Source organism: Myxine glutinosa, chromosome 4 (assembly GCF_964187855.1).
Source record: "Myxine glutinosa chromosome 4, kmMyxGlut1.1, whole genome shotgun sequence".
Taxonomy (NCBI): domain Eukaryota; kingdom Metazoa; phylum Chordata; class Myxini; order Myxiniformes; family Myxinidae; genus Myxine; species Myxine glutinosa.
The window spans coordinates 14,300,827-14,315,352 of record NC_136264.1 but is presented as its reverse complement, the minus strand read 5'-3'; the positions used below and the strand labels follow the sequence as shown (position 1 = coordinate 14,315,352).

Sequence of the window (14,526 nt, the reverse complement as noted above, 5' to 3'; positions counted from 1 at the left end):
GGGTCCGATATACTTTAAACTTGCCAGGTATATTGCTGGGGACCCGAGGATGTGCCTTTTCAAGGTTTCATATTAATCGGACAAGTAGTTACCGAGCTATGTCCAAAAAACGATTCAACCAATCAGAGAGCAGCGAGCTATCACGTGTGCCGAACGTGGCGAACAGACTCTGCCTCGGACGGAACATTTGAGAGCGTATTCATTTATTTCACGTTGGCAAACTATGTTGCCGCTATGTTGGCGTTAAACGATGTTTTAAAACTAATTAAAACTAATTTGCGATTCTTTCGCTTTCCTGCGCGTTTGTGCATGCTATGGCGATTTCTTTACCAAACTCCGCAAGCCGTTCGCTTTGGACCAAACCATTTCATGTAAATAGAGGGGGGGGATTGTCACCGTACTCGCAAGCCGTTCGCTTTGGACCAAACCATTTCATGTAAATATAGGGGGGGGATATAACTATAGATATAGATATAGTACGGGCATGCCCTAGTATAAAAAATTCACACAACTCGGTTCTCAACAATGGGTGTATTTAATCCAGAATATTGTTGATAATTACAATAATACAGTTCATTCATCAACAAAATCAAAACCATCAGAAACATTTACAAAATTAAAATATGAAATGGAGATTAATTTGAAAAAACCCAAGTTAAAAGTTGGTGATATGGTAAGAATATACAAATGGAAAAGCCATTTTGAAAAAGGTTATACACAAAAATGGACTTGTGAATTATTTAAAATCATTGATGTAATGGATACAGTCCCTTGGACTTACAAATGAAATGATATGAATGGGGAAGAAATATTAGGGGCATTTTATTCACAAGAATTACAAAAAACAAAGCTAATAATTCATTGAACAACATTTCTATTCACCCCACCCAGATTAGCTAATTTAATTAGTGGTAAAAAAAACAAAACAAAAACATAAGCCACGCCCACACAGACCCCGCCCACACAGACCACACCCATCATCCCCCACCCTCCGTGCACCCCCACCCTTGACCCTTCACCCCCCTCATCCCACCCCCACCTTCCCCACACACAAGGGGAGGGGAGGGGTGGGATGAGGGGGGTGAAGGGTCTTTGGCAGGGGTGCACCCCCCCATTCCCTCCTCCCTTATTCTCTTTTTGTAATTAATAATTAAATAATTGTAAACAAAACAAATACATATAAATAATAGTGAAAACATTAAAATCTTCATATTACTAAAACATTTTCCTTGAGGTATGACACATTCAACTTCTTCCCAGCACAATTCATCAATTTCTCCCTCGCTCAATTCAAAGGTAATTTCTCCAGATGTCTTCTTTAGGTCTTGTATTTCTTTCTGTTTGAGACAAGGGGGGAGAGAAAAATATGAATGATATATTTATGGTGTACCCATTCTAAACGGTGTACACCACACACATACACATACATACATACATACATACACACACACACACATATACACACACACACACACACACACACACACACACACACACACACACACACACACACACACACACACACACACACACACACACACACACACACACACACACACACACGGATATGAGGATATGGGGATACATACCTCTAAAAAATCGAGCTTTGAGTTCAAGTGGTCGAGATAAAAATTTAGGGTATCACACACATAGGTGTGGTCATCGATCTCAACAGGTGTTGTATTCTGTTAGAAAAGAAAGAAAGAAAAAACGTTAATAATTTCTCCTAAAAGATACATTGTATGCATACACAATGATACACAATACACAAAAGATACACAATGAATAAATAAATGTCAGCTCCCGTTTAATGATGCCATCAGAGAAATGAATAATGAATTACCTGAGACAAACTCCGATGGTGGTTATCTTCTAAGAACGGTGAAACATTTAATTTGTTCCAACCCATGTTCAATTCGTTGTAAACCTCTTGTGGAACAACTTGAAACTCTGCCAAGACCAGGTCATTTTGAAAACCTGAATTGCTGTAATAAAAAAATATATTGTTACGGACCGCGGATAAGATGTTGTGTTTGCCGAGCGGATGGCACCGCGGCCGAACAGTTACCCCGACTAACCCGATTCCCGAACGTTGGCCGGATCGCGCCACAGATATTCAATAGGGAAAAGACAAAAGCGACACGGATGTGAAGAAGAAGAAGAAGAAAACCAAAAGGTTGGAAATACTACTAAATTTATTCCTATTATATACATGCTCAAAAGTAACCAAGGAAGAAGGAAAGATAAGAAAATAATTTACAGACGATATTAGACACAGTGCAACGCTAGCTTATACAAACTTAATTAACCCAGGGACAAAACACACAGAACAAACTCACGTCCACAAAAGGATGGAAAGGCAGGAGGTGGATGGCTGGAGGGAGAGGAAGGTCCAACGGGTCCTGCAGCACGATCGGCGCGTTTCGCAGCCGCCGTTCCTTCGCGGCCCTGCTCAAAACTGCCGTCCAGGCCCCAAGCTGCTGTTGTTGCTGCTGTGGCTGCCGCTGCTGTTGCTGCTCTTTTCAGGACTTGTCTCTCTCGTCTTGTCAAAGCTCATCTGGTCCAACCCCTCAACTCAACAACTCTCTTGCACGTCTCCCTGTCCAACCACTCTTTCTCTCTTGGTCCAACCCCTCAACTCAACAACAACGCACGTCTCCCTGTCCAACTTCTCCTCACCACCGACAACCACTCGGCTCTTGCGCGCGCGCTTTTATATGCCTCAGGCGATCAAGCCGCCGGCCTTCAGGACACGCCCATCGGTGTGCTCACCTCGGCCCTGGTTGGTCGCGCGACCCTCTGGCTCCGCCCTTGATGACGACGGCGGGTACGCCCTTCTTCCCCGACCCGAGCACATGTTCAATGGTGGTTTTGGAGGGGATGTAATTGGCAATCGAGGCTTGGCAATGGAGACTTGGAGGGGATGAAGCTGGAAATGGAGATTTTGGGAATGGGAATGAAAGGGGATCTATCTTGTTTCACTTGGTGCAATGGAGTGTCATCTTAATGGAAGACAAGGCCTTACCCTAATACACATAATAAAGATATAACTATTGAACAGGGGTATCTATGATTGGCTGACGTGATTGTTTATGACCTAATTATGGGACGCCCTTTTGACCTTTATACATAACTGGAGTAAGGAGGGTCCAGAATAAAGCAATAATAATAAAAAACTCAATAAAATAAACACAATCCTCATATCCATAACACTGCACCCTCCTCCTCTTAGGCACGTCCCGGGCCTATAACTTTAACTTAGTGTGACACGTAGGTGTAGTTCCCTCTACTTTTAACCTGACCCTGAGTGCGACAGTTTTAAAACATAAATAAATATGTCCCGCTGCTCCATTGCACCCTGCCTAACAGATTCACGCCCACAGCTAACCGAATTGCGGAATGGTCTTCAAACTATACACTGACGGTGGGGAGCATTATTTACAATGGCTCTGCTTTTATTTACAAAACTAACCCAGGACCTGTGATTGTTCTTTTGGGGGGGGGAGAGACAGTCTGCTCTGCATCAATGCACCATGAAAGCACCCATAAACGCACCAAAACACACTCAAGCACCAATCGGTGCAGTCATCACTGTTCATCAATAAAAATAAAAACAACAACCCCTAACCCTGCAGGTGGTCTCTTGCTCTTCGGCTCCCTCTGCTGGCTATTTGCTTTCTTCCAGATGTTGTCATTTTCTTTCATTTTTCTTACTGGCAGCCTATTTGAACATAAAATGAAATGCACCCAAAGTGTCCATTTTTATTTATTTATGGCCCACAGGGGCCGACTAGTGTGGTTCACCTGTGGGGCATCGGTGCCCTGTGGCCAAGGTCCGCCAGCAAGATTTCGGGCCTTCATGGCCGGTTCCAGCAGAGGGGCCATGCCCCAACCCATGGGGTCCATCAGTGGTGCTCAGCCACAGACATGTGGTCCATAATGTGGTGCATCGATGCAGACAGCTGGTTCTGGGAGTTCCGGGCGCACAATGGCGGACTCACGCACGCTCCCCTCGGCGCCCAGTGGCGCACAGGTCCTCATGTGGGAGACAAAAGGGGGAAAAGACAGATGAGCGAGGGGTAAGGTCACAAGGGTACACATCAATAAGGCAATGCAAGGCGAAGTGCGTACGGAGAGCGAAGTGAGAAAGCTCGTCCCTACCGTACGTCACCCCCCCTGTCACCTACTCTACCCTTGCCCTTACCCCATATTTACAAAATCTACACATTTACAAGTTCGTCACTACTGTCACGTCTTCCCCATATTTCTTCTATACCAAATTCGTCTCCACAATCCCTCTATCCAAAATTTGCCATCACCAAATTCATCATCAATCCTCATAAGGAGGAAGAGATGGAACATCAAGCACAATGTCACACCCACGTCATGATGCGTCTCACATTCCAAACATCTGCATCTTAAAAATAATAAAACATGGCATGGTGTGGAGTTACGTCACCTCAGGTGAGTGGATGTAGATGGTGCAAGGAGATTTTCATCCTAACTATCCTCTAAATGACATTAACACACTTTACACTACCCGGGGTCTTTCCCTGCCAAACCATTGGCAATCTTACTCAATGTGGTTTTAAAAACCAAATTCCCATTGACCAAACTGTGGTGCTTCTCAATTTGGGGTCTCACTCCCCCGATGCAACTCCCTGTGCCCTTGCACAATTTCAGGACTGGGGCGTGTAGCTCTCCCAGCAGGCCTACCCACCTGCACACCTCCACCACTGCAGTTGCCATCCGAGCTTACCTAGCTCCTTGACCTAACCTATCTACTGGGGAAGGCCCCTCCTGGCTCTGTCACCCCTTGGTGCCCTCTGGTACTGGGCTACCCGGGTCCGTCCTCCGGATCCTCGGGCCCCATCCACAACAACTCTACCGGCTCCCAGAGCCCACCTGCGGCCTCACCTGGCCGACATCCTCACAGTGGTGGAGTGCCCAAACCAACTACACACACTAACAGGCTACACGCCCAGCCATTTCCACAACACTAATGCACCCATCCAAATACCATTCTTTCACCCGCACCACAGATGCCAATATCCAACCACAATTTACCTATACCCTCTACCTAACACTTACACTACCCTCCCCGGGTATTCGCGATGGGGGTCCAATCTTCCCCCATTCACACCTTCGCACCATCCACTCCACTCCACAGTTTCCACCATACTCACTCCACGACCATCCATTCCAATACTCCATATACTCCACACTCCATGTCTTCCACACAACCATTCTTCATACACCTGTAGTTGCACACCTGTGCAATCTCACCTGGTGCCACCTGCACCCTCCTTCCTTCCTGGACCATTTGGTCAGCACAATACTCATCACCATCACTCACTCAAACACTGCTCCATACACCTGCTCAGTTGCACACCTGTGCAATCTCACTACAACTCACACTCACAATCATTTACTCATACCCTGCTCAATACACTTGAATACACGTCCAACACTCACACGGCATCATCTAATCTACCTGGTGCCCTGCTAAAACTCGCGCTTCCCCGTCGCCCCTTACATTATTGCGCTCCCTCGTCATTATCATCCAAACTAATCTACCTGCGTCCCCACTACCGGTATCATTGTCACTACCTAACCTTACCATTACCTAAGGTCATCTTCTCGGTCCCTATCATTATATCCTAACCCTCCCGGGCTAGTTTTCACTGCCATAGACCCCATAAAACTAGTGCTCCTTTGCCCCCGTTGTGAGAGATGGCAAAGTTGCCATCCCATCACATCGGGTATCTCTCACTATCAATTTTGCTCACCAAATTCCAACCAATCAAAAATTTTCCAATTACTGCCAATTCTATTCACTTTTCTAAATTTCGGATCAAAACACTATCAGTATCATCATCATCATCACAGTCCGCTATATCCTAGCCTCGGTGCGTCATGACATCATTAATCTCGGCTTCGCAAAGCCGAGCAATGAATTCGGGTGGTTTGGTCGCCTGCAGGTTGAATCCGTCCGGCTTTCACGACTCTGGGGAGGAGGCATGCTCGGGCCGAGGTTCCACGCATCATCGCGGCTCGGTACCTTGAGGTCCCGGGCCCGATGACTGAAGCTCGCCCGGTCGGAACCCCGTCCCCACGAGGGGGCACCGTTCCGCTTCCTCCTCCTCGCCCTTGAACCGGACCGGTCGCCTCGCCCGACAAGGCCCGGACTCACCCGTGCGGGGCGGGGCCAAGCCCGAATCGGCAACGACGCTTCGAAGAGAAGCGACGCAGCTTCAATCCGCGCCGGGCCTGGCATCTAACAAAGCACACCGCGCCCCGAGTGCTCGCATCGGCTATCCGTCGCTCGAACCGCTAACCCGGTTACCGTCGATGCTTCACCTGCATGCTCACACGCATACGCTACCCCTTTCACCCTCACAAAACCTGGCGTTCCAACGCCTCCAGTGCATCCCACACACTCCGTCCATTCCGCCAACGCACTCCCTGTTACACACTACACCTCTCGCGCACACTCGCCGTTCGCACACTCCCTTAACACACCTCGCGCACCGTCTTGCGCACTCTCCCCACTCGGTACGTACTCCGTACCACTCACCATGGGCGTGCACTCTTGCATCCACCCACTACCACGCTCCGATGTGCTCCCTCGCACTCGCGCTACCACCAACTCAAGTGTGCTTTCTCGCACACCCTCGCCGTTCATCCCATACGTGCATCCTCGCACCCGCTCCACCACCAACTCACTCCTCGTGTCACACTCCGTACATCCCGACGTGCATTCTCGCTCGCACTCGGTTTCACTCCCACACTTTATAACACACCCACTCGCTGACGCACACTTTCTCCTCCCACGCGTGCCATTTCCACTCACACGGGACCCTTCACCAACGCCCGGGTGCCATATTGACCCCAATCGCGCGAAAATTCTTTTGTCGCCAAACATCCTTCTACAAAATCTCCCCGCGCAATGCACAGCACGACTCACCTGGGGGATCCTCCTCCTTCGCTCCAACACCACCTGCAAACTTTCATTGGTGTTATTAAGCACAGCATCGTGATGTGAGCAGGGACTTTGAGCATTATCCATTTCTCCCTGCAATTCCCGGGCTACCTCCGTCGTCTCTTCAATTTTAATCATACCCACTACTGCTTTTTCTTTATTCGCCTCGACGACCGCTGGCTTTAATAAAATTTTCTCTCCTACCTCAGCGGTCGCCGGCTGCCCCATACCCCGGGTCGCGACTTCTACCCCCGTCATTGCACCCGCGCTTTCCTCCGCCTCGCTCAACCAGCGCTTCTCGACCCGCGTTACCTCCTCGTGCACCCCTGGGACCTGCTCGCTCAACCCGCGGTCTCTGTCCCTCTCCAACCCTTCATTAGGGTTAGGGTTGTTAACTTTGTCATTAGGGTTAACAGCTTTGTCAAGGCCTCCCTTCCTGCTCTCTCTCCACTTATCATTGCAACAATAAACTCCTCCCTGTCTACAGGCATCGTCCCACCATCCCTCAAAATTGCTGCTGTTACCCCCATTCTGAAAAAACCTGGACTAAACCCTGACACCCTAAATAACTTCAGACCCATCTCCAACCTACCCTTTCTGTCAAAGGTTTTGGAACGCGCTGTAGCCACTCAACTCAAACATCACCTCTCTGCCAATAACCTGTATGAAACATTCCAAACCGGGTTCCGCTCCAACCACAGTACTGAAACTGCTCTCCTCAAAATCACCAACGACCTTCTCCTCTCCTCTGACGCTGGCAACCTCAACATTCTCATCCTCCTCGACCTCAGCACCGCCTTTGACACCATCGATCACACCATCCTCCTCACCCGACTTGAAACCACCTTTAACATTACCGGCACTGCCCTCTCTTGGATTAAATCATACCTCTCTGACAGACGTCAGTTCATCTCCATCAATAACTGCAAATCCACCACTGCTCCCCTCCCCCAAGGTGTCCCCCAAGGTTCAGTTCTTGGCCCCCTCCTCTTCATCCTTTACCTGTCCCCCCTCGGTCACTTAATCCGCCGTCATGGTCTCCAATTCCACTGCTTCGCCGATGACATCCAGCTTTTTATCTCCACCAAGTCCATCTCCACCGCCACCCACTCTATCCTGACAAACTGCATCACTGAAATAAAATCCTGGCTTCAAATCAACTTCCTCAAACTTAACTGTGATAAATCTGAAATAATCATCATTGGCCCAAAAACGCTCACCAAGTCCACCCATAACTTTGCCCTCAACATCGACGGTTTCCCAGTATCCACCTCCCCTCACATCCGGAATCTTGGCATCATCTTTGACCAAACCCTCTCCTTCGACAAATACACTAAACAGATCACAAAGACAGCCTTCTTTCACCTGAAAAACATCGCCCGTCTCCGTCCATCCCTCTCCTCCGTGGTTGCTGAAACCCTCATCCACGCCTTCATCACTTCCCGTCTGGACTACTGCAATAGCCTCCTTTATGGTTCACCCTCAACAATCACCAATAAACTCCAATACATTCAGAACTCCGCTGCCCGTCTACTCACCCATTCCCGGACCCGTGACCACATCACCCCCGTCCTTTACAAGCTTCACTGGCTCCCCATCTCCCAGAGAATCCAGTACAAAATCCTCCTCTTGACCTACAAAGCCCTCCATAACCTGGCCCCATCCTACCTGGCTGACCTCCTCTCCAGACACACTCCCACCCGCAACCTCCGCTCTGCTGGTACCAACCTCCTGACCCCCCCCCCCCCCATCCGGACCAAATTTAGATCCTGGGGGGACAGGGCCTTCTCCATCGCTGCTCCCACCCTCTGGAACTCGCTACCTCACACCATCAGAGACTCCTCCTCACTCACCACATTCAAAACATCACTCAAGACCCACCTGTTCAACACTGCATTCAACATTTAACCCACAGCATCTAACCCCTGACTATCTCCTCTCCTTCTCCCTCCTTTGTGCTTTGAATATTTCCCTATTGATTCTTCTTTTTTTGCAATTGTTTTTATGTTTTGCTATGCATTATGTTTTGCACTCTGTCAAAGCGTCTTTGGGCTTCCTGAAAAGCGCTATATAAAATAAATGCATTATTATTATTATTATTAATTTCTTTGGCTTGGACAACCATGCCCCCCAGTTTGTCCCCTAATCTGCTTCCGAATCCCTCAAATTTGCTTCCGAGTCCCTTCAATTTGCTTCCGAGTCCCTCCAATTTGCTTCCGAGACCCTCACATTTATTGTCTAACTTCCCAATTTGGGCACTGGTACCCCTCACTTCGTCCCTCATTACCCCCATCATTCTGCTTTGCATTTTCTCACTATCAGCCCTCCTTCTGTCTTCCATTTCTTCACCCGACTTAACCATAAAGGCCTTTATTTGTTCCATAAAAAGGTTCAAATCCACCGGTGCTGCTACGGTCACGGCTAAATTTGGCGCCACAATAACCATGTGCGCGAGGGCGCCATTTTGTGCACCTGATACCTCCTCAACCACCTCCTCATTGTTCTCCTCCACCATTTCTTCCCTCCGGTCCTGAGTTACCCCTAACCCCTCTTCTAGCTCACCCACCTGCATCCGATCGCCTTGACTATCCATGGCGCGATTTCAAAATTCGGGTTTTTAAAACAAAACAAATTTCGACAGCTCGTAATTTTGAGCGCGTTAAGCGCGCTTAGGGTCCGTTCCCGCTCCCGACACCAATTGTTACTGCCAATAGTACAATTGGTGTCCAAAATTTGGGCTAAATAAATTTAGTCCCAGGTTCGAATCCCAACTCCTGACTACCAATTGTTACGGACCGCGGATAAGATGTTGTGTTTGCCGAGCGGATGGCACCGCGGCCGAACAGTTACCCCGACTAACCCGATTCCCGAACGTTGGCCGGATCGCGCCACAGATATTCAATAGGGAAAAGACAAAAGCGACACGGATGTGAAGAAGAAGAAGAAGAAAACCAAAAGGTTGGAAATACTACTAAATTTATTCCTGTTATATACACGCTCAAAAGTAACCAAGGAAGAAGGAAAGATAAGAAAATAATTTACAGAAGATATTAGACACAGTGCAACGCTAGCTTCTACAAACTTAATTAACCCAGGGACAAAACACACAGAACAAACTCACGTACACAAAAGGATGGAAAGGCAGGAGGTGGATGGCTGGAGGGAGAGGAAGGTCCAACGGGTCCTGCAGCACGATCGGCGCGTTTCGCAGCCGCCGTTCCTTCGCGGCCCTGCTCAAAACTGCCGTCCAGGCCCCAAGCTGCTGTTGTTGCTGCTGTGGCTGCCGCTGCTGCTCTTTTCAGGACTAGTCTCTCTCGTCTTGTCAAAGCTCATCTGGTCCAACCCCTCAACTCAACAACTCTCTTGCACGTCTCCCTGTCCAACCACTCTCTCTTGGTCCAACCCCTCAACTCAACAACAACGCACGTCTCCCTGTCCAACTTCTCCTCACCACCGACAACCACTACGCACGTCTCCCTGTCCAACTTCTCCACACCACCGACAACCACTCGGCTCTTGCGCGCGCACTTTTATATGCCTCAGGCGATCAAGCCGCCGGCCTTCAGGACACGCCCATCGGTGTGCTCACCTCGGCCCTGGTTGGTCGCGCGACCCTCTGGCTCCGCCCTTGATGACGACGGGCGGGTACGCCCTTCTTCCCCGACCCGAGCACATGTTCAATGGTGGTTTTGGAGGGGATGTAATTGGCAATCGAGGCTTGGCAATGGAGACTTGGAGGGGATGTAGCTGGAAATGGAGATTTTGGGAATGGGAATGAAAGGGGATCTATCTTGTTTCACTTGGTGCAATGGAGTGTCATCTTAATGGAAGACAAGGCCTTACCCTAATACACATAATAAAGATATAACTATTGAACAGGGGTATCTATGATTGGCTGACGTGATTGTTTATGACCTAATTATGGGACGCCCTTTTGACCTTTATACATAACTGGATTAAGGAGGGTCCAGAATAGAGCAATAATAATAAAAAAAACTCAATAAAAAAAACACAATCCTCATATCCATAACAATATCATGAGTCATATAAATTTAAATTAATCACATACAAAGCTCACATTAACAGTTTAATTCTGAATGAAACTTACCCTGGTGAGTATTCTTCATCACAGTAGAGAGTGAAATAAGACATGTTGATGCTCATGTTCTTCGGTTCGTAATGATAAAAACAGCACGGCAACACGACCTTTATAATGTCCAAAATGTATTTTCGGGAACAGAACTCAGCTTTAACATTTCGAGGAAACAGGAAATAAGACAATGAGAAATTCCCAACGCGTCATTTCTTGTAAAGTTAAGCAACATGTCATTTCTTTCATTAATTAAAAAAAGGTTCGAGGTTTAAGTATGACATCCTTAATGAATGTGAAAAATATCAAATAGGTATAATTGAAAAGGCAACTGGTAAAAAAGTTCACAAAACAAATAAGAGAATTAATTTAAATACTGGTGAGTTGGGTAAAAAAGATGAAAATATTTTTGAGTTGTTAGGATCATTGTTAGGATCATAAACAAATATTTGTAGGATCGATGTTTGAGTTGTCTACTCGGGATCATTGATAGTAAGAGTACCATAAGACCAAGGGGGAATCATTGTTTGAGTGTCAAAAGGCTAAAAGGTTCGTAAAGAGGTAAGAAGAAAATTAACAGTAAGTGAATGGGTCGATGTTTGAGTGGGTCAAAGATAATCTGCCAAATGATATGTAGAAGAAGGATTATATAGTCGAGTTGCCAGAGAGGGGTACCTAGAAATGTTTTATAGTATTTAAGGTTTTTTGATGGATTTGTCATCCCATGGGGTTAATAAAGTATTTCAGCTTGGTTGTCCTCAGGACAACCTCGGGGAATTTTTTTTATATGCAAATTAAGGCGGCCATTACTGGAAATGATACTTTCTTCAATATCTCCAAAACTATTCATGATAATTTCATGAAAATGATGTCTAGACCTATGTTTTCAGGGTCAAGGATTATGTTAAATATATTTTAAATGTCATCAGATGAAAAAAACATTATGTATTTTGACATATCATGCGAATTGATCCATTTTTTGATGTAAAATTGTGGATCTTAATGGTTCAATTTCAGATCATTGATTTCAACGAACAGACATTGGGATGATGATAAATACCTGCATGTACATTTGAAATGATCAAAATTATGCACTTTGTTGTAAATCTTGTTTTATATCAATGTAGGGTTTTCTTTTGACAGGCCACAAGTGTACGAGTACCCGTTAGAATCAAGTTCTGACCGGAGAAAATCTCAATCATGATAGGCATTGTAGCACAGTAGAGGTAAAGCACATAGTATTTAAGATTTATGTTCAAGCATCTCAAACAATTCCTAATCAATTTAATTGTATGAATATAAACACTGATTCATCATTATTTTGATATGATTGTCATGAAACATATATTATAGCATGTTGATTTGATATTTTGTTTTGCACCTTATTTAATGCACTTAGTTTGTTGAAACTTTATACCATACGTTTGGTGATGGTGCTTTGCATAATATAATCTTTTTTCTTAGATGGATTGTGGGATGTGCTTTTTCCACTGCACCATTACAAGATATATATGTCTCCCAATGGCCAAGGTAAAGCATGTGATATGAATGAGCACCCAATTGCAGTGGAAAGAGGACAACAGTAGAGGTACATTTTTCAACCATAACATCAATTATAGATTTTATTCTTTGTATGTCATTTGCTCTTTTGCACTTGTCTGGCTTGCTTTATAGTTTTAGGTTTTTAGTGTGATAGAGTAGTCACTTGCTTTGTTAACTGCACCTATCTTGCTGTAGTTTGCGGTGATGGTGTCTTGCATGGTATTGTTTTTTCACAGATGGCCAGCTCAAGGTGCATATTCCCATCCTGCTGTGAGAAGGGATCCTTACAAGTCTTCAAGGTTGCAGCAATCAAGAAAATAATCCAAAGCAGTAAAGATAGGGGGGATGATATCCATCAGAAGTTGGAGATGTTACTTGAAACAGGAGATAGTGCAACCATAGAGTGTCATAAAAACTGTTATTGTTCATACACCTCAAAGCAAAACATCGCAAAGTATTTGGCCAAGAAAAGAAGAGATGGTTTCCCCTCTTCAGTGAATGAAGAACCTCGTACCAGAGTCAGAAGGTCACAACTTCCCACATTTCAGTTCCAAAAGCATTGTTTAATATGTGTAGAGGAGTGTGTAGCTATAGACCCTAGACACCCAGAACGATGGAACCGAGTTATCCAGTGTGAGACCAAAGATCGCCCTGGATATCAAGCATTCAAAGATGTACTTCTAGATGCATGTGAACAGAGAAATGATGAATGGGGTAGACAGGTTGAAATCCGCATCAAGGGTGCCCTTACAGATTTGCCAGCTGCAGATGCACAATACCACAAGAAATGCTATGATTTGTTCATGATAATGCCCAAACACACTAACTTGCTACGCCAGTGTAGAGTAAATGATGATGATGCCCTGGAGATGGTAATTAATCACTTATATGACAATCAAAAGTTGTGTACATGGACATCCATTGAACTGTATGATATGTACTGCAGTTTTGGTGGTGAATTATCTTGTAAACAAATGTTCTCAAAATTAGTGACCACTTTAGGGGATGATATTGTTGTGGTGCATTTGGAGGGGTGTGCATCTGTTGTAGGATTCAGAGATTTAGTTGGCAAGTCTTTGAAATTGGTAAAGGTAGATTCAGTTAATGAAGAACGTGTAGATGCTGTGGTAAGACAGGTCAGATGTGAAGCAGAATCAGTAGAGTATAACAATGCTGTCTTTGATCTTGGAGACTTTACATACAACAATACACTTAAACAAACTAGTGCAACATTGCTAAATATGATTTCAGAACTTGTCTCAAATGGCAAGATAACACAGAAGTCGCTCAGTTTAGCTCAAGCTATACAGAGCCACATCACAGGTACTAGAAATCAGACTACACTTGGGCTTGCAGCAAAACTGCACCATAGATATGGCAGTTCTGAGTTGATTAAACTCCTGCATGACTATGGATTCACTGTGTCATATGATGAGGTCATACGTTTCCGCAAGTCAGCGGCAAAATTTGTGGGAGATAACACTACTCTGCTTCATCAGGCAATGGGAGTGACCCGAAGAGTTGGACCAATATTTGGTTGGTTTGATAACTTTGACCTCCAAGTGTCAACTCCCAATGGATGTCGTGAAACACATGTCATGGTTCATGAGTTTCAAATGAACCCTGCAGGTATCATTGAAAAAGGAAGTGCTGAACTTGGAGTCATGAATCTGGTGATTCCTCGCCTGCCTCGTAGTGTTGCACAGGTCCATCAGGCTCAGTCTATTTCATTGGTACACTATACTGGGCCAAAGAAAGTGAATCCTCCTTTGATCTTAGTTTCATCCGGAATCCCATACACAGATGTATGTGCCAGGAACAGGAGTCTAGCTTCTGCTGAAGTGAGGGATGCCCAGTGGTTGAACACTCTTTCCAGTGACCAGAGTATTGAATGGCATGGATTCAATAACCA

At 45.8% G+C, this 14,526-nt stretch overlaps 2 protein-coding genes and 1 long non-coding RNA gene across 3 annotated transcripts in view; 1 reads left to right on the top strand and 2 right to left on the bottom strand.

The window, feature by feature from the left end:
- MANBA (mannosidase beta) overlaps positions 1 to 14,526 on the bottom strand; it is a 166,018-nt gene that overhangs the window by 138,322 nt on the left and 13,170 nt on the right. The gene's annotated exons all lie outside the window — the stretch shown is intronic.
- Positions 1,097 to 7,597, bottom strand: LOC137424451 (uncharacterized). The gene is made up of 3 exons (XR_013623025.1): positions 1,844 to 7,597; positions 1,590 to 1,685; positions 1,097 to 1,337 (listed from the first exon to the last, which is right to left on the bottom strand). It is a non-coding gene; the product is annotated as an uncharacterized LOC137424451 (long non-coding RNA).
- The window catches only part of LOC137437382 (uncharacterized), a 2,600-nt gene continuing 256 nt past the window's right edge, over positions 12,183 to 14,526 (top strand). The window contains exons 1-3 of the mRNA XM_078775081.1: positions 12,183 to 12,298; positions 12,603 to 12,660; positions 12,851 to 14,526. The exon at positions 12,851 to 14,526 is cut by the window's right edge and continues 256 nt beyond it. Coding sequence (XP_078631207.1) covers positions 12,851 to 14,526 — 1,676 coding nt within the window. The 5' untranslated portion in view covers positions 12,183 to 12,298; positions 12,603 to 12,660. The remainder of the gene's footprint in view (positions 12,299 to 12,602; positions 12,661 to 12,850) is intronic.